At 36.8% G+C, this 27,244-nt stretch overlaps 2 protein-coding genes across 2 annotated transcripts in view; both read right to left on the reverse strand.

Annotated features, from left to right (window-relative positions):
* LOC142334693 (pyridoxal-dependent decarboxylase domain-containing protein 1-like) overlaps positions 1 to 27,244 on the reverse strand; it is a 454,496-nt gene that overhangs the window by 162,910 nt on the left and 264,342 nt on the right. The window lies entirely within an intron of this gene.
* Positions 588 to 26,308, reverse strand: LOC142335449 (histone-lysine N-methyltransferase EHMT2-like). Its single transcript, XM_075383948.1, has 5 exons — positions 25,554 to 26,308; positions 3,512 to 3,874; positions 3,186 to 3,278; positions 2,735 to 2,990; positions 588 to 997 (listed from the first exon to the last, which is right to left on the reverse strand). Exons 1-5 carry the CDS (start codon positions 25,847 to 25,849, stop codon positions 653 to 655), a joined length of 1,353 nt encoding a protein of 450 aa, XP_075240063.1. The 5' UTR covers positions 25,850 to 26,308; the 3' UTR covers positions 588 to 652.

Consider the following 27,244-nt stretch of genomic DNA (forward strand, 5'->3'; position numbering starts at 1 on the left):
TTCTTTCAGCCGTTTGACCTAAACTTAGTTTTCACGCGCGGCTTCATCATTTTTCAAATACACTTCAAAAAATAATTGATAAAAAAGACGTTCCGCCAATACTCTTTGAGTCGTAAAAAAACAGCACACCAATACAATCCAATTACTTTGGATTACATAAAATCCAGTTGAGTATATAGTTCCACCCTCCCACAAGTGGGGTCAGAACAATATAAACAGTCTTGAAGTTAAACAATAGAATTTTGCCTTTATATGCATGGAAAACACCATGACAACCAATACCCAGGTTGGATTAATACAAACATGTCTTTTTTCCATTGCAAAACATTTTGAAAAAATTCGAAAAAAAATCATTTTGAAAAAATTCGAAAAATCGAAAAAAAATCATTCATTAAGTCATTATGTATTCCGATGAAAATATTTCCGCGATCAATTAACGTGGCTTTATGACGCGAGTGCTGATGGTATGTTATGCCCAAGTTATCATTCACCTGTGTGAATACTCTTTGGCATTCTCGTTCATCGCAATAAAAGACAGAATATTATAGAATACATAAGACCTCTCAAGAAATCTACTGCAAAAAGAACCAATTTTAAAACTTTATTCTAACGCTATAAAATGATCAAATCCTAACAGATCTCAAGCACAAAGTCACGATTGAGATCCCACAGTCTCTAGCAGATTTTCGGGGGTAGAATATTTGCACTTTTCATATTTGCATCTGCATACAAGTTTTCCAACCATGTTCTTCCAAAATTCATCTCCGTAATCAAATGTCAGCTGGATTCCTTCCTGTATGTCGCAATTAGCGAAGAAACACAGGTTGGAAAAATTGACATAGTTGTCCTGTTTGACTTCGACAACTGTGAGTGTGGGATTGCACGAGTGGTTGATGAAGCGACAGAAGTTGCCAAAGCCTTTTGCATTAATGAAGAGACCTTTGCCTTTAACTTCAACAGGGCAGGGAATTTCGAACAGATAGCTGTCATCTTTGCTCTACAACACAAAATCAAAAGCTATTCCACAGTCAACATCATCCCATGTAGACGATCTATAGAATATAGTCGAATACTTTATCTCAAAACAACTGATTCTCTGCAATTGATATAATAATAAAAACCTTAACATTTACAAACATACCCGGCAGATAGACGGACAAAATCCACCAGTGCTGCCATAACCCCGATTGGGATTGAAAGAACAGAATAAATGAAATGATTGTTGTACAAAAACATTTTTAAACTTTTGAACTATTTTGATGTCAATCCGTAGTTAGATATGCTCATGTTTTTCAATGAGGGGATGCAGGGGCTGCTATCGATACCAGTTAGCAATTGAGATGGTAACTAAGACTTATATTGCTTTAGATTGCTTTGCTGAGCAACTGCTGTTTGAGAGAACTTTGCGCAGAGAGAGCTGAGAATAGAACTAGCCTAGAGAAGTCAAAAGATTTCACGCAAATGTTGAACAAGCTGTGAATTACGGTAAGGCAAAACAAATTTTTATTCAACAAAGTATAAAACATAGCAGGACAAGTCTTGACACCATTCAATGAAATTTCATTGACTAAAAAAGGACTGGAACTAGAGTAGACAATAAATGGATTGGGAAAGCCACTTAGAAAATCCGACCAAAAAATTTAAATAAGATCAAAGTAAAATTGCCGCATGTGAACAAAATCCCTTAGTCAAGAAAGCAAATTTTTGGTGAAAGAGAGCAGAAACATTCACGCCGGAAAACCACTCGCTTCTCCGCTGCACTTCCTTTTGGCGTGACCAAAATCACTTCAATTTGCCTTCAAAAATCATGAAAAGGAGTGAACATATCTTTAACAAAACATAGCCAGAAGAATTCAGGAATAAATCCGAAGGAGGAAACTGACCAACAGAACTGACACAACGAAATCCTATTTAATAATACTAAACATATCGGAACAATAACAGGAAACTGAACAACGGGAAAGAATCTTACCAGAAAAGCTAATAAAGCATCAGATAAAAACTTATTTATAAGTTGCGACTCCAAAACAATTATTGGTAACAGACCAAGCAATACAGTTAGTTGTTATTCATTAACCGGCTATCAATTGACAGAGAAACCAACAAAAATATTTCATGTAGAGAAACGGTCAGGGAAAGGAAATGAAGGACAATAAAGCAATATTCTCTAAAATTAGCACTAGTGTTGCAGATCGATGGGCACCAGTGTTGCGCATCGATGGCAATATTCTCCCCCAAAATTTGATTATGAGTTGGTGTAATATCAAGTAAAAAAATTGAGTTCTTACAAACTAAAGGGCACTACACACACTGAAAAAAGTAAACGCACGAAATGCAATTCTGCATAGATAATTTGTCAAACTTTCATATGATTTAACGCATAATGCTCAGATCTTTAATAGATCTAAGTTTAAAAAATTGAAAGGCTTTTTTACAGCAGAAATCCAGAGATAACTTTGTCACTTGTCGGTAAGAAGCTGTAAGTTCAGTCCAAACCTGTTCAATTTGATCATTATACATTGGAATTCACAATACAAAAACCGGCTGTGATGGACAGATTTAACGTGGGACTCGGCAACTTACTGCAGCATATCAAAACAAATTTCGGCATGGCTTTTCCTTACAAAAAATCTAAGTTTTCTTATTTCATTAAAACGTTCTTCCGTATTAATTGCTAGAAGTCAATGAAGGAAAGCTGTAACAGACTGCAGTGCTTGGCAAATAATAATTTAACCTGTGCTGCCGCCTTCTCATCTAAAAGCTGTCCTGCGTACAACCCCACGAAGGCGCCTTTCGGTATAAAAGCTTTGCTTCTCAGGTCAAAGCCCATGCTTTCTGACACGTAGTACACACCCACATGATACTTCGCTCCTTCTTCTACAAATCTGTTACCACATGAGGTGCACTTACAAGACTGTTTACAGCTACCGAGAACAGGAAATTCTTTCTTTTCTTCTGGAGGTACATCAATCAAACTCTTGGACACGAAACTGAAACAAAATTTAACCTCAGAACTGACAGTGATCAACATTGATATACTATTGAAAACAGTATAAGAGCAGTTCATGACTTTAAGGCTAATAGAAATGTCCCCGTTTCGGAAATTTTTTTGCACTTCACTGTTCATTGAACTCAACGGAATACCTTCAAGTTTGAACACGGCATTATTGTTGAAAACGGCTCACCTAATATTTCCTTTCCTCACACACGGACAGTTATTCATACATCCATCTGTGCACTCACAAGTTACCATCTCATCTTGGTCAAGTTTTTGTACTCTAAAACACACCACTTGATAGAACTCGCAGCAAGCATCTTCATGAATGAAAACCTGACACATAGCCCGCATCCGTCTCCAAATACTGTCATTATGGACTCTTTCCATGACATGATAGAAGCTATCAAATTAGAATTTAGACAAAGTGCAAATTTCTTTTAAAGTTATCCGAGTATTTCTACCACCAATAACCGAGTTACTTTTTATAACTTGTCCCTGGTAAACATAACTCACTTGTCCAGAATTTCGGGAGTGACGTGGACATGTCGTACATAATAGAAGGGTTCCAATTTGTTCCAAACGTCAACACTTGATGTGAAATTCATCATGGGCACTTGGAACTGTTCAAGACCCAATGAGATATCTCCAATAAGAGTGAACTTGTCGTACTCTCTGAGCTTCGCTTGTTTTAAAAGGTGATCGTGTATCACTGTGTAAGTTCTATGATTGTGTACTACAGACTCAAATGTGGAACATCCAGACAAGCTTCGATTAGACACGTCAACCTTTCCGTCCAGAAGAATTTTAACTAGTTCTAGACTGGGTTCTGGCACAGCTACAGCATAGTCAAAAGAAGAGAATCCGTTCGCGTCTGTTCTGAAACATTACAAAGTATTCTCGTTCAGGTTTCATTGCCATAAAAAAATCTACGGATCAAATTTACTTAAAAAACATACTTGAAGTCAACATCAAATGAAACTCCGTAAACATTCCCCAATGATTTGATTGTTGTGCAATGGAAATGCTTTTTAAGTGCGGTAGGTATGCTAGCTCTATTTGTAATGCTATTGACTTTATTTTGACATTACTTTACGGAACAATTCTATTCAGGATTTCTAAATCAACAGACTTGATTAAAACTTGGAAACATAAGACGACTAACGTCGGAAAAACGTTTCTCGGACGAGAGGCGTGACTCAATTTTCCATATAATGCTTCAGTCTGTATTACATCGTCAAGCGTACATTTTTAGAAATTTTCACCTTAATAAGACTTGTCATTCTTTCGTCACAGTTATCTTGACTAAAACTTCAATTGTGAACTTGAATTGTGCCGGTGAGACGCGGACTCGAATTGCAAAATTCCGAAGCAAATATAGCCATTTAACGTAAGCAATGTTCACGAACGGTAACTGAGGGACTTTTATCCGAAAATTTATCATCATATCAATGTTCATCAGTAACTTGTAGTAGTCAAAACAATTAACAAATCGGATTAAGATAAATAAACTAAAACGCAGAATTAGTTTCCGTTCGAATAAATTTACATCAAAATAAATGTGATGGGAATACGCGGACTACAGTGATAAAATTCCGTCACAATTATCCACGATTGTCAGCATTTTTAAGCATTGTGGATAATTGTGACGCAAATTTGAACTAGTTTTTCCTACTGCCAGTGTTGTCCACACACGCCTATAAGCCTAATCTTAAAAAATTGACGCGGATAATGGATAATGGTTACGAAATCCCGTATATTTACTCAAACAAATTGTACGTTTGGCGACGTAATGTGAGGCGTTGATCACAGGCTGCCCATAAAAGTGAAGAAAGCGCTTAAAATGTCATTTGAGCTTACTATAGATCACTCGATTATTTGAAGTGAAAAAAACCGATTCCAATGCACTTTGCAAATACTCTCAGATGACTTCTACCATTTGAGTTCAGTCACTTAAAATTGTGAATGAGAGAGCAAGGAAGAATCAGTAGTCAAAAAGTCAGACTTGAAGTTGCTCGAAAGTCATATCGGTCAAGCAAATTATTGCATTCAAAGCATAACCCATTATAGACATGAAACGACTCGAACACTGGTGCAGAACAACCAGCAGTTAGAACAGGCGAATCATAAAATGAGTTCTCCAGTGATTAATTCCTAACATCCCACAAATTCAAGTTCGAAAAGTAAGAAAAGAAAGTTCAAGTCGAAAAAAACTTGCTTCAGATAAAAATTGGTTATCGGAACAATCGGAAAAACCGAGGGTTTGCCTCAACATTCTGTGTTAAATTTCTTTATATGAAACACATAGGATTAATTGGGAGCAGTTAGTAAAACCTGGCATTGAAGGAAAAATAGAGAAAATCAACTAACGGCGAACAAATTCCTATAATGCGACAGGCGGGGACTGAAATCCAATGTGTGGGCACTTTAGCAACCTAAATCGCACAAAAACAAGAGTTCAAGCGTAAAAAAAAACAAACGATCAGTGAAAAAGTGACGATAGAGGACCCACATCATTGCTAAAAAATTTGTTCGGGATCATTTAATATCACGATCTATCAGAACATGAATTTAAATAATGCCAAACAGAACCGATCAAAGGAACATAAACCGATTAACGTGCGACAAATTCCTCTCCAACGACAGGTGGCCGTAGAGGGGCTGTAGCCTAGATAACTTTTATGGGGGCAAAATCTTCCGAAAAGGGAGGGTTCCATACCTCGACCTCCGGCGTGTTAGACTGAAACTTTTACCGCTCGGCTATCCGGTCCATGTAATATACTCTGACAATTGCTTTTGTTTTAGAAAAAACGTTGTTTCTGAATTAACGCAATTTAGATCACGCAAAAATGAAGAAATCAAGTATAAAAAAGACACTGGACAAGTGAAATCAAAGAATGTACGTTCTGGAACAAAAGTGCAAAAAATCTCGAGCTAAAATTTTGCATATAAAGGCACACTCGTTTACATTTTGCATAAATTTGCATAAAAAGTCACTCGTTTACTTCATTCGAGAGCAACTAATCGCTAAATACAAATAAAATATCTCGCAGAGGGTCATTGCAAATTAAGGTTTTATGGATGACACCAAGATATCAGCCATCACACAAGCAATGCTCACAAAAGTAAAAACCAGCGCAAGCCTCAAGCATACAAGGCAAATCGCAAATGTTTCGGAAAATAGCCGCCGTTGATTCCCATAATAACAATTGGGATTGAAAAAACAAACAAATTTATTGTTGTACATACATATGTTGATTTCATTTTGTAGTTAGACATTCTACCGCTTTTAATGAAGATAGTGAATAGTATCAATGCCAATACACATTAGAGATGGTAATTAACACTTATTACAACATAGTTAAAACAGCGAGGATCTAAAGGAGGCAGGATCTAGAAATGATTTTTTATCCCATTTCTATTTCTGATTTCGGTTTTTGACACCAACTCTTTAGTATCTACTGCTTTGCTGAGTAACTGCTGCTTAAAAGCACTTCTATATTTTCTATATTTAATGCAAAATGTTAAACAAGCTGTGATCTGAGGTAAATCGAAACCAATTGTTGTTTGACGAAGATAGAAAAAATAAGTCCTGAAAAACAATGCAAAGATATAAAAACTCCTGTAACTGACCTGCAGACCAATGGAAAACTTCCTGCAAAACAAAAATAAAAGCAATCAAAGGGTAAATAATTTTAGATCAGCGTATTGAATACCAAGGTGTTCGATCAAAAACTGCTTGTAAGAAAAAATTGTAAGAAAACAAGAATGACAAAATTCTTGCTCGTTAAATCAGGGGCAGGCAAAACAACAAATAGTGTAAGAAAAACAGAAATAGACAACTACGAACGATTCTCCCGAGCTTCATAGTGTAAGTGTCATCAAAACCAGAGTCGTAACGTTAGTGTCAACAAGTACAATCTCAGCAGCAACAAGTTCAAGAACTTCTTGGGTTCAATATTTGGAAAAAAAAACTGGACAAAAAAAGCACTCAAATGTTGCTAAAACTCATGCAGCTAATGTGTTGCTGCTCGGTCGAAGTCAAACATACCTTGAAATTTACCCACTGACCGATGCGCAAGCTTTGGAGAATCGCCATTCCCCTCAAGATAAAAATCTTAAACACAAAAAAGTTTTATTTGCATGTCGCAAAATTTGCACCAATAATATCTTCAAATCCAGTTTTTGTCCAGTAACCAGAAAAATCCAGTAACCTATCTCACACACCTAAAACATGATATAAAGCAAACGTCAGGCAAATTGCTCTCAAACGACCGGCGAGAGGTTGGCTTCACTTGTAGCGAGCTGGGTCTTAGTGATGCTAACATCAGAGGACGTGCGAGCGGAGAAGGGATCATAAAAGGCTAGAGTTACGGGGGGCTCACAATCTCCTGGTGTAGGCAAATGGTGGTGGGTGTCGACGAGAGGCAGAGGAGGGAGGGGCTCAACCCGTAAGATTAGGGACGTCTCTTCAAACAAGAATGTCTCCTCATAATATTTACGGTGAACCTCAGTAGTATAGGATTTTGGTAAGGAAAGTTCGCGCTGTGACCACATTGGTAAGGAAAGTCCTTTTTCAGACCATATAGCAATCTCCCATAGGCGAAAAAAGTTTGAGCATGCCATAGTCCACAGAATTTGTGTTGGTAGGGGAAAACCGAAATTTGACCGTCTCAGAACTTGGAAAGTTTATATTAATTTTATGGTGTCTGAGTTTGGTCAAAGTGGTTTTGTTTATGTTTATTGCTTCCCTCAGCAAAGTTGGAATAAACTTAGCACTGAAAATAAGAAATAAGAGCAAACGTTTAATTTCAGAATTATGACAAAATTGTATAAAAGAATAACAGTTTGGGCTAATAAGAGTACACACACATATATACAAATTAATCGGAGTCTGATTCAAATAATTTGGCACGTGGTTTTTTAGATCTAGGTATTCCCTCATCGGGGCTTTCAATGGCTTCTACATCGAGAAATGGGTTAGGGGTCGGGGTAGAGTTGGAGTCAGTTTCGGCTTCGAGATCTGCTACATTTTGTAATTCTGTCTCTGAATATTCCCTTTGATTGAACCCTGGGCCGGGCGGAGTGAAAATATCAACATTATATCCCCCTTCTAAGAGCATATCCTCAGTCCATTCAGGGTTGTTCACAAGACTGGCAACATTATCACTTTCGAAACTCCAGTCGCTTAAGCCCTCCCAATCAATGCAATTATGACCAAATGGAAGTGTGTCTATTTTACCGTCACATACCTATCGTTTGTTGTCAAAACTGTTGAGGCAAACTTTATTTGTCGTTATTGTGATCAAATTATGGGACTGGCAAGTGATTCTGGTATTAGGTTTTCTGACCGTTTGGCCAGAAAGCAGGCATTCTTTATATGTTATGAAGAAGTTGCTGTTGTGTGAACCTGCTGACGCTTTTGGCCGACTTCTTAACACAATCTAAACAATACAACACAGTTACTTTGAAGAATAATTCTACTTTACAAGTTAATAGTTAGTTGCAAGCGTTGGGTTAAGTGAACTAGTGTTTTGTAAGTTGCTAGTATTTATTCACCTTCAGCTAAGATAGAGTAAAGCTTCGGTTTAAGGCACACGAACTCCTTTATAAGTTTCCCTCCCATCTCATCCTTGAATTTCAGTGTCTCTTTCTTCTGGCTTCTATCAAAAAGAACGCGGTCTTCAGCGTAGTTAGAAAAATCGAAGTGTTTTTTTAATTCGATGTTTTTGGCAAGGTCTTCAAACAAGTCTTCCGATACAATTTCATAGAGAAAGGAGTCCGTATCGCTATATAGTAGTTTACACTCAAAGTTTGGCTTCATTACATTGAAGTGAAAGTTATACATGAAACATTTCGCTAGATCCAGAATTGTCGAGCCAACTATTGTTGGTTTGTCCCACATAACTTTGCTGTTCTTTGTTGCTACGGACACAAGTTTTTCGTCAATTATTTTAACTCCGTTGAAACTATTACAACTTGCCAGATCTAAAAGTTTTGATTTTGATTGCGTTATCTGAACATTAATTCTAATCCGTTTCCCTTCACAGGTTTTTCCATTCGCACTATTGGACAACAGTTTGTAAAAGTCCTCTTCAAACTTGTTTTGAGCGCGTTTTCTCTGTGTTCAACTCTATGTAGGGCTTCAACCATTTCGCCTGGTTGAATTGCAACACCCTGTGCACTTCTGTTACCTTCAGTCCTAACTGTACATAGAGTTGAAGAGTTAAATAATGCAGTGTGTAATTCTTTTTTGGATACATTGTCTGAATTAACTTTTTGACTTTTGATTGTATCGGAATATCATTTTCAATTAAAAAATTTCTCTGGTCATTACTGAGCCATTCTTCTTTTATTATCTCCTTTGTGGGAGCTAATGGGAAATCGGAATGTGCCTCGTGTAGGACTTGAGGATATTCTATGTCCACCTCAACAATGTACCCAACTTCAGAATCTGCTTCCGTTTCCAAAACTTTCTGGAGTGTAACACTTGACGCCATAATGAAATTGTTCAAAGGTAAGGGGTACTTTTCCATTATTCCCCCGTATAAATTATTTGCGTCAATTAGCCAGAGAAATGTTGAGGGCTTTTGGTTATCGAATCCTTCCACAAACTTATTATTCGCTTGTGATAACCTTTTCGAAAACACGCTGGAAATTCCACCCCTCAGCATTGCTTCCGCAATATCAAGATGCTCTCTCACAGTTAGTAGTTCAATGTCTGCCTTACACACTCTAAGGAAAGCATCGCCTGATAAATTACTAGCTGGGTAGTATTGCGCGCAGTCAGCAGAGTACGTGTCGAAGCAAACTTTGCGGAAGTGTTCAAATACACATGCGAGTATAAGGGTATCGCATGTTAGATACAGGTCACTATACTCTCCAATATTAGAACAATTAAATTTTGAAAATACATTCCTAGCGTGCTTCCGCTCACTTTCAGTAACAGATATTTCATTTCCTTGCAGTTTATTTTTCCATAAATGTCGGGCAGGGAGTTCTGGCTCATCATAATTTTCAAAACTGATAATGTATGAGTAAGGGAAGTATCCTTTTTGACGAAGCAAGTCCTTCTCTTCTTCTGAGTGCGAGCAAAAATGACTATCAATGTACACAAAGTTATTCTTGGGCAAGTTTTTGGCTAATGTATCAAGCGACGAGTGCATGAACTTGCAGCTATCTAAAAAACGCATTTCCTCATATTTATGACGAACATGTCCTTTGTTGGTAGTGTACGATCCAAGCCAATCTTTCAAGCTCAGTGATACGTATTTTTCTTCATTGATTGGAATGACAGAAATTGTGTTATTTTCACTCCCAGATTTCAAGGCACGTATCACATGATGAATATCATAGTTTGCCAAATTATGCGCAAAAATTGGTGTGAACTTAGTACGTTGTCTTTGAAGGTTACATAGTGTGTGCGCATAGCCCAAAAACTTTCCAGAGAAATGACAATGGTCTAGAATTTTTACATCTTCGGTTGCAAAAGCTTCCTCGCAAATCCAACAGTTCTCGGTTTCATCCAAATGACTTCTACTACCAATAAAATGAGGAAATTTTTGTTTTTTCTTGTGGAATTTCTCAGCGAGTTTTTCAAGTAGTTTCACCAATCTTTCCATTGAGTCTGGTCCTCTTCTTAGACTGAAGAAGTATGGCACTGGATTGTCTGCCAATGAAAACTAGACAAAAACTACTTGGTCGATGTTTTTCAATTACAGTAGTGCTTGATTTTTTCGGATCATTTAAATCGTAACTAGTGGGCTCCAAAACTGATTCCAAATCAAAATAACATACGAAAGGACAGTAGGATCTAGCTGCTTTGTTTTTGAATGTTAGTTTTTTCTGATTTTCTGCTGGCATTGATATTTCAAGAGGTTCATTTGCTAAACATGTTCGTTGGTGATTTTCCAAGCTGGTTTTGTCAGAGCTAATATGAAAACAGTTTCGACAAAGAAAGTTACGATCGCTTCGCAACTGCACATCTGGGTTTTTTATTCTGCGTGTTAAAGATTTGAGGTTTCTAATTAGCACGTAATGCGTTTTATCGTTTTCAGTCAGTAGTAGAACATCCATTTGAAATGAGTTCGGAGATTTTGAGATCCGATAGGGTAGCAGCTCCTTCTTTTTATGTCTAAATAATAGGCTTTAAAAATATTAAAAATTTTTGTTAATTGTTACAGCTTCTTTTTTTACGTTTAAAATTACTTTTGCTTTTGGAAGTGTGTTCAGGATTAGTAATGATTTTTGTTAATGAAGCAACACATGACTCACCTGAAAATGTTGACGCTGTTCACTTGCTCAAAGTGGGGGATATCGTTGATACTCATGGGGTACTTGAAGTCTCCAACAGGTCCATGGGCCAGAGGGTTGAACTCAGGGTTGAAGACCCGCGGGTCATCGCGTTTCTTCCATCCAATAGTTTGGATATCGGAGGTCAGTTTCTGCTTGAATTGGTCGTGATACTCTGCCGTGAAGCAGTAGGCAAAACATTTGTGATCCGCCGTGTTCCGGATGTTCAAGAGCCACTTCTTGTGCTTCCTAAGATTTCTCGGCAACTCAATGAAAGACGAGCCTCGTATGGGACTGTTTTTTACCAGTTTGATGTTGATCTCGTTTATTTGATGAACTTTCCAGCCACTACCATGCGATGCAAACTGATAGATTGTCTTCAGCATTTGGTCTACTGCGTGAAAGAACTCCTGGTCGCTCCAGCACTGCACATCTACGGGGATATATGCACTATTTGTGTATATAGTGATATATTCAGTTTCTTCGCCTTCTTTTGTTTTGTCGAGAGACACCTCAGCAGAGATTTGGACTCTTTGGGGTTCATGAAGCACATTTTCACGGACAATGTCTTCTATTTGTTCGCGTCGATCACTTAGTGATTGCATCAGATCAACTTCACCATCAGCTGGTCGCAACGCATATCGACGCACAACTCCATCGAAAGCTGTTTCCACGGGAGCTAGTCTTTGGGTCTCTTCTCTATCACTTTCCCAGATAGGATGACCATGGTCCTTCATCATGTGGTCAACAAATGAACGCTTGTTACCAAACACGTTGAGGTCGTGGATGCAGGTGTTCCATTGCAATTTTTTATCGTTGTGCGCATTCTTTATGTGCTCTTTGACATTAATGAGAGTTGGGTCCGTGAAGTTGCACTGCCAGCACTTGAACTCCGGGTTATCTTCCACGATGAGATGTACTTGTTTCAAATGTTTGCGAAGTCCACGTCGCTCTGTGTACTGCTTACCACAAAGATCGCAGCTCACAGTTTTCGAAGTTGAGGCCAATTTGGACAACATTTTGAATCAGGTTTTTTATTGCAAATTGCAAAGTAGCTGAATTTCAATTGCACAAGAGAGAAAATGATTGTTTTCAGTTGCGGCAAACCTCAAGGTTTTCACTTGACTTCAATCTCTAGATTCAGTTCGAGTCAATTAACGATCCGAACTTGTTTTGCGGTTGGTCTTTTTTTCATAAAGGAACATAAATGCCGCTCCTTTCATGTTTCAGTACAGTTCATTGACGTATGTCTCCGCCATAGGACAGATCCAGTTCAACCTTTGATGATATCAAAGGTTTTCACCGATAGTGTTGAAATTCGATTGAGTTTTCCCCAGTTTTTCTGCTTTTTTAACTTCATAAAATAAGTTCAGCTCAAACTTCATTAGTTTTACTGTCTTGATATCAGTTCAGTCTGTTAAATGGGAACATTAGAAACTCCTCTTTTTGTTTATTTGCGGCTGAGAGCAAAAGGAGCCCCTTGAGATCTGCCTATACTTATTAATTTTACGACAATTTCAAAGCTTCCGACTGAATGTGGGGTCTTGGTGCCCAATATTTTCTCTTTGTAATCTAAACAGAGCTCGCTCAAGTGGCGAATGACGCTGAAGTGATCACATGGAAGTTCTAAGTCCAAAAAGTGTTCATTGATCAAACTGATTAGTGAAATTCAATTAAAAAATTAGGTTTCTCGAAAAAACGCAAAAATTTGCCTTAAAAGCGGTTTTTCTCAGAATTTCATCAGGCAAAGGCGTAGATTTTATTTCATTTTTGCATTCTACGGATCAATATAGCCCCGGATGACTTTTTTCAGCTTTCTAACACTGTTTTTTGGCAATGTTTATTTAATGGTCAAATTTTCACGCTTGAGTGATTTTTGCGTCACTTTTTTGACTCCACAGCCGAAATGGTTCATTTGTGAGAAATGAACAGCCGAAATGGTTCATTTGTGAGAAATGAACAGCCGAAATGGTTCATTTGTGAGAAATGAACAGCCGAAATGGTTCATTTTCGACTCCACAGCCGAAATGGTTCATTTGTGAGAAATGAACAGCCGAAATGGTTCATTTGTGAGAAATGAACAGCCGAAATGGTTCATTTGTGAGAAATGAACAGCCGAAATGGTTCATTTTCGACTCCACAGCCGAAATGGTTCATTTCTGAGAAATGAACAGCCGAAATGGTTCATTTGTGAGAAATGAACAGCCGAAATGGTTCATTTGTGAGAAATGAACAGCCGAAATGGTTCATTTTCGACTCCACAGCCGAAATGGTTCATTTGTGAGAAAAAGTGTTATGAACACTATTGTAGCCACAACAGTGACAAACATTTTCTATAAGGGCAAAAAAATTTTTTTTCATAATTTTTTTCACCAGGTGATCAGAATTGAAAACCATTCGAGCGTAAAAAACAGAAGTTATTTTTTTCGAAATTTTAGTAACTAATTAGTGTAGGTGACTGCAGAGTACAAACTGTTATTGTGAGCAGCAACTGTGCTGACATTATAGAGGCTATTTAGTCTTTTGTTCACCAACTCAGAGGCTTAAAAGATCAAAAGGGAAAATAATCCTTTTATTTTTTAATTCGATTTAGTCTTCAAATGTTATGATTGTAACCCTTTGATTCAACTTAAACAATGCAGTCACATGGCAACTTCCCATCACAATATATATTTGTTTTCATTAGTTTTAAAAAGACACTAAAAATGTTCTTTTTTGTTCAAAAATGTCATTTTTCCATGCGCTTAATTTTCAATTCTGAAAGTTTAAGTGTTTTAAAAAGGACTTCGAAAGAATCCTTTTGCTTCCGCTACAATTATACTTGGTTCTACAGAGCTCATTTAGCTTTGGACAGCAGTATGACAACATATGTAGATGAAACTTAGCTTGAAGTGGCTCGAAGTTTTTGAACTTTTCTTAAGCAGTAGAGATTTCTTTAATTTCAGCCAACTTTGAGTTTCTATAACATGTATTTCACTCATTGAGGTACTCTTATGGTATGTAGCAAAGAATCTAGAAACTCAGTCAATCGGTTATAAATTCACAATTCGTTGAGAAACTTACTTTCCCATTATAGAAGAAGACCAGAATTCAACTAAATTAGAATTTTTGTTACAATTCTCAGAGTTAAATAAATAAAAGCACAACATAGAGCCACAAATCAGAGTTATTTTTTTTGACAAGACAAACTAAAGCACCAGTAAAGAGCACACAGTTTCAAACACAGTAAAGTTTTCAAAGTTTTTTGTTTTAAAAGTTAATTTTTCGTTCCAATTTTCGTTTTTTGGGGGCATAACAGAATTCAACCGGTGGTGTGTCAAATAAACAGGGCGACCTGTGGTCTTCTGATTTAGGGGTGTCAAGGTTGTCAACTGGGGAGTCGATCGTTGGAGTGAATGTTGCGTTTTGTGTGCTAGAGTCGGGAGAGTCTGGCGACATTTTCATATGCCACACGGATTCCAACGTCTCGATTTCATCCCAATATCGTTGCTGATTTTCGTAGAGAGGTACATTGGCAATTTCGTAGTCATAAAATATTTTCCTGACTGTTGGATGCAGAATTGAGAAGTCGAAAACATACTCTTTTTGGGTCTTTTCTCGTCCTGCTAGTGCGAATCCTTGTTTTTCCAAGATTGCCGTCTCAACACGTAAAATTTGTATCAAACTCATTGGTAAGTTGAAGTGCTTGCCAGGAGTCCATTGGTGATTGCCAAATTTTTGCTCGATGATTGAGACCGTGTTTTTGGCATAGTGAATCAAATAACGAGTGTCAAAGTTAGGAAAAATTTTTAAATTACTACAAAGTTGCTCATTGCTCAGTTGTTTGAAATGAAAAGTTAAATAGTTGATCAAAACAGCTTAGAAATAATTAGGTTTTCTGAAAGATTTGAACTTTGTAAATAAGACCAGTTTGGTTTTTGCTTCCGACAGAATATGACTCTGTGGTTTTGAAACTTAGCTGTACTACAATGAAAGTTGTTCTATAAACAACCCAACAAACGTTAATCTTATGACCTTTTCCTGCGGCAGTCAACGCCTCTGAAACAATTTATCAACTTCATATCAATTCAAGAGTTAAAGTAGCCCTGTAATATTTTCAATGTGCTTTCTTCTAACGTTATGGAGTAGAAAACTAATCGACAATGTATAATGGCTCCACGTGATAAAGTGTATTTCCTAAGGTCATTTTGTTCTTTCTCGTTATATATTATGACTAAGACCTTACTACTTAATTACCGATTTATACAGCAATGTAAACTTGAAAACGCTTTGTGATAAGGGAGGTCAATGGGCGGAAAACCACCATTCTAAGTTTACTAGTTTGTCTCCTATTTTGTATATGCATACTGTTTTGTCTTCTGATAAGAGAATTCAGTCTTGTGGAAAAACTTTACTGACGATAGGGTAGTATGTTGTGGTTTTCACTAGAATGCAGATTAGGTTTTCCCTAGGGATATGCATTCATGGTTTGAACTCACAATTTGTAGTCATGCCTAGGGCATTCATGTAAGAACAAGTTGTGGAATACAGCTACACATTTTATTGTGTTATTTTGTAACGTGAAAACCACAAATCTTGCCGTTATCATACGATTTCAGGAATAGAAAATTTTGTCACAATGAAAAATTCAGCTGCTAATGCACAAGAATTCGGGGACGCATATTTAGATATAACGAAAAGCGAAAAAAGACTTGTTCGAGTTTCAGTAAAAACTTATTGAGAATACTGGTAGCTATATAACCATTAAGCTCTTAAAAAAAATTGACGGCGACTTCAAATTCAACCAAAGAGTAACGCTCACTGTGTCAGAGTTTGACAAACTTACCTCACAAGCGAGCGTTGTTAAAAACCTGTTACCTGTGTTAAACAAAGAACGATCAAGGTTGAAACGAACTTGGAAACCAAGAAAAAAGACCAACTGTGACGATTCCGCAAGTGAAAAAGAACATTAGGCATGGTTGAGGCAATGTATGAGCGTTCACCTGAATTCTTTGTACCATTTCAGAAAAAGTTCAAATTTTTTATAACCGATAGTGAGCCTATTTTTCAGAAGACAAACACTAATAATTTTGCATACGTATTGCATGAGAAGAAATTTGGTTTTTGTGATAGTAAATCTGTTTATTACCATGTTTTGGCCGAAATATCTAAAGTTCCCGAGGATTTCAAAAAGATCAACTCAAAAGGATACTCAGTTCCGTGCCTGTACAGCTGTTTCAAGTCTCTAATCTTTTCTACAAATATGGTGATATCTGGAGCTATTATGGATAAACTTGTTCTTGCTCTTGAAAACAATTCAAAGTATCAATCAGGTGTTTGCTCAGTCTCTCGAAAGAAACTACCCAGTTTCTGCTCAATGAAAAACAAGGATGCACAGACTCAAACTGATTTTATACCTGATTGTACACTAGATCGTTTTATACATTTATATAACACAGTGAAGTTTGCTGAATTATTTAAAATAATGGACATAATGATTACTGGTTATGGATCTCTTAATACAAATTCTAGTTCTAATGAAGTGTGTTTTCAGTATGAATTCAAAAATTAATTTCTTTCAAACTAAATTTTTTTTGTAACATCTGGGTTCAAAAGCATCTGTTCAAAAAAAATTCAATTACAACATATGTGTAGCAAAACGTAACAAATCATTGTCATTCATATACAAGTACAATTTGAAATCTTTAGTATAAATCACATGAGCAATATAGATACAAAAGAGGCCGCAGAGTTCCTCTGTTGTAAAGGAAATTTCGCGTTGAGTTCTTGCACATTTTGATAGTACTTCATAAGTCTTACGTAAATTGCTGTATAGTTTGTAACTGAAAGGCCCAATGGGTCGGCAAAGTACATGTTGTTGTCATGGTAGCACAGTAGAATCCAATGACTTCCAGGCATACTAGATTCAGATGCGTTCACAATTAAGAAACAATTTCATTTTAAAATTGGAAATAAATCCGCTGCAAAAACTCCTCGATACTTGAACTTGAGATGCGGACATTTATTTATCATGGAAACAATTTCGTCACTATCCATTACCAGGGTAGGTAATAAGAGTGTTTTTTGTCACCTTCCTATCCGATGTGACATAAAACGTTGAGCTTCTCTCTCCCAAAAACAAAATTTCAATGTTGTCTGCCAGTGCTCTCGCAAAAGTTAATTCAACAGAAACTGAACCATTTGTAAGCTCGGGATGAATAAAATCATGCGATGCTTCTTGTGTAGACGTAAGATCAAATACCATCACAAAATGATTTTGATAATCAGACAAAGATATTCCGTGTCCACCTCTATCTAAAAAGTCCAGTGCTTCAAGTGTATTAAAGTAGAGTCGTTTTTCAAAATTTGTGGTTATTGGTGTTCCAACAAAAGGTAATCGATTACGATAAATCACAATTTGCGAGAGACCGAATTTTTGATAGTGAAAAGGTGTAGTTCTATTTGATCCAAGGTAAGCCTGATTTGATGACATTGCAATCGCCATTCTTCGTACGGGTTCCTTTGAAAAAACATCTTCTTGTCTCCAGCTGTGAACACCCCGAGTAGCAAGAAACGTTCGAGGTAAAACCTCGTTGTATCTATAAACTGCAGGTGTCTTAAGCAAGGTTTTTTCAATGGCAGACAGGACGTGATCTGCAAGTCATTTTTCTGACATACAGGTTTGCTTCAATAATTTTTACTTTGTAATGTTTGTCAGCTTCAGAGATAACTGCAAAATCGTTTGACGACCGCCGAAAAGATATTCGAAGTGTGACTCCACTAGGAAGGTGTTTGTCACAAGTAAGAATATCACTAGCTGGTTTTCCTATAAAGTAATTTTCCAATGAGTCAGCAACCAGTGCTTGCCTTGCGGTAACGTCCTCCGCGCGATCATCTTGTCCGTCTGTTTTTTGCGGTTCGTTTTCAAAGTAATAACCTTGACAAACGAGCCAAGTACCTTTAGCGGTTCTGCTAGAGGAAAATTCTGTTTCAATGAAAGCCTTATGAGCATAATTTCCGTTGGTGTTGGAAATTTTCACACCATTCGCTGAAACTGTACATTCTGAGAACAAAGAATGTAATGCGTTGTTACTAAAATAAGGAGCATATGTCCCGGCAGCATCCGCTCCTGTACGTAAATCAACGTCATTATTCTGAGTTATTTTGCATTTCACTTCAAGCAAAATCTTTTGCAAATCAAAAAAGTTGTTTCTGTCACCCAAAACCTCAAACTCCAGCATTGGTCCATCGGGAGAGTATGATGGTCCAATTTTCTGTGTAAAGGCGTTGTCAAAAGTTATCAGCAATGGTTGCTTCTCAAACAAGTCTAAAGTTGTGTGAGTTGCTTCGGCAGGGAGCAGATTAGTAATCAATGTGAACTTTTGAAAAAAAATTAGACCGACTCCTATTCACAGGCTGTTTTTTTCGAATGATACGTTTGGTCCGTTGTGCGCTTTTCTGTTGATTCCTTAGTCTTTTCCTTGATCCACCAATTTGTTTTTTACTGCTTTTTCAGAGTCGACTTTATTGCTTCCTTGGGTGTTTTCTTTTTTGAAACTATTTCAACAATTTCAGGCGCAGCTTGAGCAATCAGTTCCCGTCCAATTCTTTTTGCCGCTGGCCACAAAACTTTTCGAGCTATTGGTAGAGCTGCACGTCCAATTCCAGCAGCTAATGCACCAAAGCCACTTCCCCGTTGACGATAGTGTCCCGAAAAGTAAGGCGAAATCGACTGTTGCTGATAGTATGCTTCCATTTAGTCGAATTTTTTTGAAACTCAGTGCTAAAATAACTTTGCCTGTGCCAGTGAAAGGAACAAGTCTTCCTGTCTCTGTTCTCAATTGAACTCCAATCGACTGAAAATTTTTCGAGAGTAGTTTTTTGTATTCCAAATTACTTAAAACGATTCTGTGTGTTGGTTCAATTTCACAAGGGCTGCCGTTTTTTAAGCATTGTTTTCAATGACACGAATCAAAGGTGCTTTTGTGTCACCAACGTATTGATATTCTACAATATCAGTGTAAACAAAAATAAGTTGTTTTCCAGCCAAAAGATCAAACGGATAGTCACCCTTGTATGGTTCTAAATCTTCGTCAGTCATTGAAAGCATTTGAAATGAGTCTAGCATTTTGTAGCCAATGTGGAAACCGGATCCATCTGGTATGCTCTCAAAACCTAGAATACTTGGTATTTCTTTATCTGGAAAAGTGATTCCCTCGTTTTTCCCAAAATAAAGTACTAAAATAACCGAGACTTTGTCAAATTGATAACTGAAATGGGGGAGTCCTGTCGATTCTTTTGATATTTTTCAAAAGATGTTCTATGTTTTCGTAGGATCCAATTCCAATCGAGACTAGTTCACCTGTGTAAGGTCTAGAAACTGCCCATGTAGGAATACTGCTTTGATAATTTTTGTATCCACCAAACGAATAAGTTCTTAGAATATTGTTATTAATTTGATTGATTCGGGAAGGGAAAATAATTTCACTCAAGGCAACTCTCCAGTTACCTTCTAAGTTTATTTCTTCATTGAAAAAATTGCGAAAATTTGCCAGTGTGTTGTCAGGGAAAATGTTCATCGAAGCGGATGATACCAAGTGAACAGTGAATTCATTCATGTTTTGTAGTTTCGGCACTGTTGTCTAACACTCTTACCAGCTCCAACTCGTAAAATTTACCTGTTACAGGCTCTTGATTGGCATCAATTATATTGTATGTTAGGGGATTAACAGTTGGTATGTCATAAATTTCAAAAACCTCGTTTGTGAATGTTTGCTTATAACCTTTACTGAAAGGGATATCTGCTTTTGATATACGTACAAAGTCCCCGATGTGAAACTTTGGCCGTCGAATTAGTTTCTCTGATGCCTTTAAGGACAAGGAAACCAGGGAAGAAACGTGTTTTTTAGATACTTTGCCAGGAGCCAAACCTGTCACTCTATTGGTTCTTGAGTTTATCGTTTTGACAAAGTTCTGAAGTTCGTTAATGTATGAATAAGTCCACTTATCTTCCAAATACTTGTATATCAAATTTTTCAAAGAACGAATATTTCTTTCTGCGAAAGCCGACTTTTTTTCGCTGAATGTTTTGTAAATTTGGATCTGCTTTTTTTTCACAGAGGGTTTTGAAGGAACCTTTAAACTCTGATCCAGCATCAACCCAAACTTTTTGCGGCTGTTTATTTTTAATCATTCGCTTGAAGCCTTCCGCAGTTACTGTCGCATATTTTGATCTGAGGGGTTCGACTCGAAGATATCGTGAGAGGCAATCGACTGCAACCAAAAGATATTTAACATCTCGATTGTATGGGGCTAATTTATCAACATGAGCTAAGTCGAGCGACCAAATCTCATTTATACTGTATGCAATGACTTTAGGTCTAGGAAATGTTTTTCTGATTTTTTTGTGTTTGGTATAGGAATTTTTACCCTCCAGAAATTTTATCGCTTTTCTTGGTTTAAGATTAGTTGCTTTTTGCAAATTTCTTACACTGCCATATGCCGCAGAACCACTGGTGTATTTCGCCTCGAGATGCTTACGCTCACTCTGAGAAAGAATCCCAGCTCTTCTCTTCCTCGGACTCGCTATCTTCTTTAGTGGTTTCAAATCCTTCGGTAAAGGTGTTGTCACTATCTTGTTCAAAGTTTTCAGGGGTGCGCTTTTTATTTGGTCGGGCTTTTGATTTGGTTTTTGATTGTTTTTGAGGTGTGATTCTTTTTCTGGAGGGTTTTTCAATATTCTTCCTGGTCGCAGCTTTGGCATTACTATTAATCACTAGGTTTTCATTTACACTGAGGATATCGAGAAGTTTAAAGTAATTGTCGTCGTCAAGTTTTTTATTCGGTTGCTGTAAATTGTAAAGTAAAATTGAAACCGATAAATTTGATGGTATTTTATCAATGCGTACTTTTTCGTTATCATCAATAACAATCCTTGTCAATTTTTCTATCATATCAAGAATTTTTTCAGCACGTGCATATTTTGTTGGTGGTAGTAAAGCAAGTTTTTTAAGAATTTCTTCTCTCGAAGTTGATTTTTGGTTTGCATCTTCTGTTTCATGATCTTCATTTTCTAATGTTTCATCTTTTGGATGTAATGATCGAAATCTGTTAAGAACTGACAGCTGAGCACTTTTGTCCTTTATGTTTGAATTGTTCAAAATTGCTGAAGGATAAGAATTGCTTCTTATGTATTGAGTTTTGGGAATTAGTATAAATTCTACAGCACTCGTCATTTTTTTCGGTAACTCAAATGTATATAACAAAACTTTACAATGAGCTTCAATAATTCAAAGCCAGTTTTTGTTAAAAAAAAGTGCTCTTCTTTTTTCAACTGAAGTGTTCTTTTTTAAGATTAATTTGCAAACGTTCTCATATTTTTCGATGTTTTTAATCTTTACATCTACATTTCCTTTCACCACATTATAGAGACATTCGCATAAAACCATGAAAACATCGTCTTTGGCACCGCGAAGATATTTACGTAGCTCTGGTGCCGACAATGGTACCATTTCCTTCAGCGTAGAGAATTTTTTCCCTTTCATTTTCTATTTCGGTAACTTCTGCTTTGTCTGTCGGAATATAAAACACCGTTGGTCCTGGGTCAGTGATATTTGAACAATATCTCAAGCAGTCTGATGTTTTTGGGCTCAGATCAATAAGCAAATGGCCATAAATTTCGTTAACAGCTAAATCATAACAATGTCTTAAAAAACGAACAAGATTGAGTTGTTTTCCTAAATAATCAACTTGCTGAACATCACGAGGGGATTTAAATAAAATGATGTGCGTTGTGTTCAAATCAATAGTTCTGGACCATCTACTTTGTTGGTAAAGATTATGTTTAATGTACATAACATGTATGTTTCTGTGGCGTCCTGCAGTGGCAAGCTTAACGAACTCTTTGTCAATAAAAATTTCCTCACATGAATCGTCAAAAATTAACAATCTTCAATATTTTGTGTGAATTTCAAATCCACAAATTTTTTTAAATTTACTCCTAACTTTTGCTCAAACGTCACGTAAATTGGTTGCATTTCTCTATACAGCAGTATAACATTGCCAAATTTGGGAAAGAATGTTTTTCCTTGAAGCATTTTAAATATCAAGTCTGTTTTACCACAAACCGAAGGTCCAACTACTGCCATGAAAATTCTATCCTCTGTTGGAATTATTTTGTTCATAATCTTGGGTTAGGTAGGATATAGCCAACTAAACTTGATAAAATTGAAATCCAAACTGATGTTTCCTCACATGTGGGTTTTAGGACAGTTAGTTTAATTATACACAACGTTATCAAAATGAGAATTACAAACATCTGAACAAAAAACACAACCTCTGATCGTGGTAGGGTAATTTCGTTACAAAATTTCCATGATGATTTGTTACTGTTTTCTTTTTCTAAATCGAAGAGTTTGTCAATCTGATCAACCTTAAACTCGTCCATTATAAAATAAAATGAAAAAAATTAATTTCTTGTTGCACACAAAACAAACATTGATGAAACCAAACAATAAAATTGCTTTTCTATTTATAAATTTTTTTTTCATTATAAATTATCCATTCATTAAGTCTAACATCGATTTATTTCATTTGTTGACGATTCTTTAGAGTTTCCGTTCTCGTGCAAGTTTTCCAGATTCAATTGTTGTTTTTTCCACCTAATGTATGGTTCTAAGTAAAAAATTAGGTGTGTGAAGGAGCGAATTTCGTCCTCAGTCAAGCTTATGTCAATTTTTCTGAGTAGGCACTGGCTGCCTGACGTGATCGTTTCATTTTTCTTTATCGACACGTTGAGTGATCCCGTTGTTGTTATCCAAGCACAGATCGTTGAATTCTGAGACAACGGTGCCTCCAGCTTGGTCAACACCTCTTTCATTTGTTAACCAATTAAAGTAAAAAATTGATTTCTCTCGAGCACAATGATTTCCCAAACACTCTCCGTTCTGCCGGACAAAATGATTCGGACACCTTGTTTTGTTCCTTATATTTGCAATTTTTGGACAACCGAAATCATTCAGGTCTATAACTGGTCTTTCCAAGAGTTCAGATAACAGCTTGCTTTTCTCTGATCCTTTAGAATAAAATCTTGCTTTGGGGTTTCTCAAACAGATGCTTTGACAAATTTGTGTAATATAAATGTAAAGGTACGTTCCCGCGTTCCAATCAATGCCATGAAGATTCCTGGTCAACCATGTAAAAGCTCGTTTTTCTTCAATAGACAAATATTCAAATGTTCTTGGTGGTTTAAACAAAACACAGTCGTTGTATTCTTCTGAACACACGCCAAGTTCTTTAATGAAAAATGGATTCTTTCTAAAATGAAATCCCTCTAGGTCGAGCACAACTGAGTTCTCCGTTAGCATTGTAGTGACTGAAATAAACGCCACTTTATAAGTTTTATATATAAGCAGAATAAAATTCCAGTGACATGCCCACTGAAGCAACTGTTTATCTTACAGGGAAGCATATATGAATAACCGGGACCTAACTCGTAAAATTCGTAAGTGAAACCTGCAGCATCATGCAGAATAGCATGCAAACGGAGCACTTTAAAGCGCTTAAGGTACTTGTCCCATGACGAGTTATCAATTCCTATGAGTCCTCGATATGGCCTCAGTTTTAACGCAAATTCGTAATCAAAGTTATTTAAACCACTGAAGTACTCACAGGCTGCAACAAAGTAGATTAGCCTAACAGATTTATCCGGAAATTTGTTTTTTATTTCTGTATAGATTTCCTGAATTCGAATTATGTCACCAGAACCTAAAACAGGTTTTTGCAAGTGCATTTGAAATTTTTAGTTGACCACCTCACCAGTCAAAGTATTTCTACAGAATGAAAAACGCTTCAATAAAATAATTTTAAGATATAGTCATTCAAGAAGTGATTGGCTTACTAGAAGAAAAAAATTCTAAATTTCAAACAGAAAAATTTAGTTTTGTGTGACGTAATCTGCCATTTTGACCTATCAAACGGTAAAAATTTCAATTAAAAGAGACCATTTTTATCAATTTTTAGAGGTGGTCAAATTTCGGTTTTCCCCTACCAAGACAAATTCTGTGGACTATGGCATGCTCAAACTTTTTTCGCCTATGGGAGATTGCTATATGGTCACAAAAAGGACTTTCCTTACCAATGTGGTCTCAGCGCGAACTTTCCTTACCAAAATCCTATACTACTAACCTCACACTTAGAGACTAGCAGAGCGTAAAGCTCTAAGAGAGTTGCTCAGCCACTTAATACCGTCCGGGTTTTACCTTTTATCCCATTTTAGAGGACAAAAAATTTTCAAGATTAAAAAATAAGTATCATAATCAAGACGTACTTAAACAAACAGACATCAAAAGAAATTATGGTATGCAAAAAATTTATTGAATTAAGAACTATCGTCAATTGAAGATGAAGACCCATCTAACAAAAAATGGAAAAACGACGAAAACGAGAAAAATTGCACCAATTTGGGTAAAAGAACTCCAAAAATAACCTTTTCACCTTGAATTAGCTCTTCCCAGCAAGTTCAGCAAACTAAAAATTTGAAAAACTACTACAACCAGCTGACGGCCTCTAAAGAAGCTTAATGGCCATTGGGCTCTACCTGTCTATCACATTTCAAAAACTGAGACATGCAAAAATGCAACACATATTACAAGAAAGACAGCACTAAAACAATCAAAAATTTTCCAGAACAAACTGAGCTTGCCCAAATTTTCTCTTTTTTGCAATACAAAGCTGGTTGAGCTCAAACCATAAAAATTACAAAAATTTCGGCGAACTTTTCATTTGACTTTACTAGTGAACTGTCGCCTCTTGAATTCGGCAGCTGACACTTGTGAATGAGAGAAATTTAGATCACGTAAGACGAAAAAGACGAGGGCCTAAAAGTAACTCGAAAAGTCAAGACGGTCAAATGGTTGCGAAATAGATCAAATTTCCAAGTAAATAAAAATAAATAAAGCATTTTGTATAATTATCGAGTTTAAATTTGCAAAAAACTGGTAAAATTATATTTTCAAAAAGCTCCCTTTTTGAACAAATTTTAGCAAAATTTACAAAATTTTGGTCAGAAAGACGGAAAATGCGAATAAAAACAACGGAATTTAGTCCACTATTCACAAAACTCTAAACCTCGATAACTCCCTGTAAAAAACGGAAAAAACTTTTTAATTCCACATTCTACGCTGGAGTTCCTCCTCCCCCCCCCCCCCCCACTAAAGTGGCAATCAAATACCACAAACTTAGGACTTATCACATACGCCGTATTCGAGAAAAATCTCAAATTACCTACAAATTCACATTGAAGTCTTTTTGGCCCAACAGAAACTTGCAACACTCCAGAGCCTGGAATTCTACTGCGATATGCAGGACACTTTTCTGCTCTTCTTCAAATACAGGAAGTCTCATGAATTTCCTCGAGGAATCACCATTCCATAAGGCTTTGAGCTGATTCACGTCATCCAATTGCAAGGCTGCAAGTGTCAACTCCAAAGGCACACCTCCAAAGTCAGATAGTTTTTCTTCACCTGTGTTGTCTTTGGACAATGTGTTATCTACGCCGTTCACAGCATTGCCGACCGTCTTCATGATTAGTTGCAAATATTAACAAGTACACACTAGCTCCGCCCTCTACTGGTGCAAAATCATAATTACCAATCTAAAGATAAAAACCTTCAGAAAATCTATCAAGAGAGACTATTAAATAAGGCTCCAAAAAGAACTGCTCTGACTTAATGCCCTCGTCAGGTCCCCCGCTTCTCTAAACTACAACACATGAAACTTGGGCGATCAGACGAAAAACGAGGTTAACTTGAGATTAATTGATATTAATTGAGGGGGTTGTAGAGATCAAACGTACAGGCTTACTGGTGGAATGAGGTGGACAATGGGAACACGTGTTTGTGCGTGTGTGTATGAGTCAGGGAGGGGTGAAACTTCTAGGAACCGATTTGAAATTATTTCCTCGACAGTTTTGGTGAATCACGAACTTTACCTGTTGATCACTTTTCTGAGGACAATAAAAGCAGCAGATGAAAAATCGGTCGAGCGAAACCTTGTGGGTTTAATGAGGGTAGAAAAATCGATCCGAAATTTTATTGAAACATACTTTTCAGTTAATTATGATAGCTCATCTCAAAAGGATCATCAAGATATAACCAACTAACCAGCCGAAAGGCTCTTAAACGACTGGCGATGAGCTCGATTCTATTGGGAGCGCATTGCAAGGGCAGTTCACTAAGGCGCTTCAAAAGACGTTTCCTAAAGATCAATTATTGGATTTAGAGTGCATAAAATTGAGGAAGCTATTACTAGGCACTTTTCATTCGACTTTAAGGAATACTTTTTTGCCTATTGATTTTGACTGCGAATTAAGGACCATTATTTAGATCTAGCATAAGTCAAAGTTAAGGTCATAACAGTTAAACATTCTGACCTTCAAACTTTGTTAGAGAGCCTTTGAATTAAAAACATACCCGGCAGATTGCCGAAAATAGCCACCGCTGATTCCCATAATCAAGATTGGGATTGAAAGAAGAGAAAAAACTAGTGAAAAAATGCTTTCTATACAAACAACTTTAAAGTGCGACCTAATTTGATGTCAATTTGGAGCTGAACAACATCATGATTCGTAGTGAGACCATACAGGGGCTAGTATCAATACCAATAAGCATTAGAGATGGTAATTAAGAACAAAGTTCGAGAAACGCGCATCTAAAATCGGGCTTTATGGGTTTATCCCCTTTCTATTTCTGATTTCTTTTTTGATACTTACTCTGTTCATTTTGAATTGCTTTGCTGAGCAACTGCTGTCTAAAAACACGTTTAGCAGAATGAGAGAAGAGTGAAATTAGCCTAGAGAAGCCAAAAAGTTTTCACGAAAATTTCGAAAAGGCTGCAAAATGAGGTAAAGCGGAAAAATTTTCATTCGACGAAGTAAAAAACATAGCAGGACAAGTCCTGACGTACAATTCAAAGAACTTT

This window comes from Convolutriloba macropyga, chromosome 2, assembly GCF_964194025.1.
Source record: "Convolutriloba macropyga chromosome 2, txConMacr16.3, whole genome shotgun sequence".
In the NCBI taxonomy this organism is placed as follows: Eukaryota; Metazoa; Xenacoelomorpha; order Acoela; family Convolutidae; genus Convolutriloba; species Convolutriloba macropyga.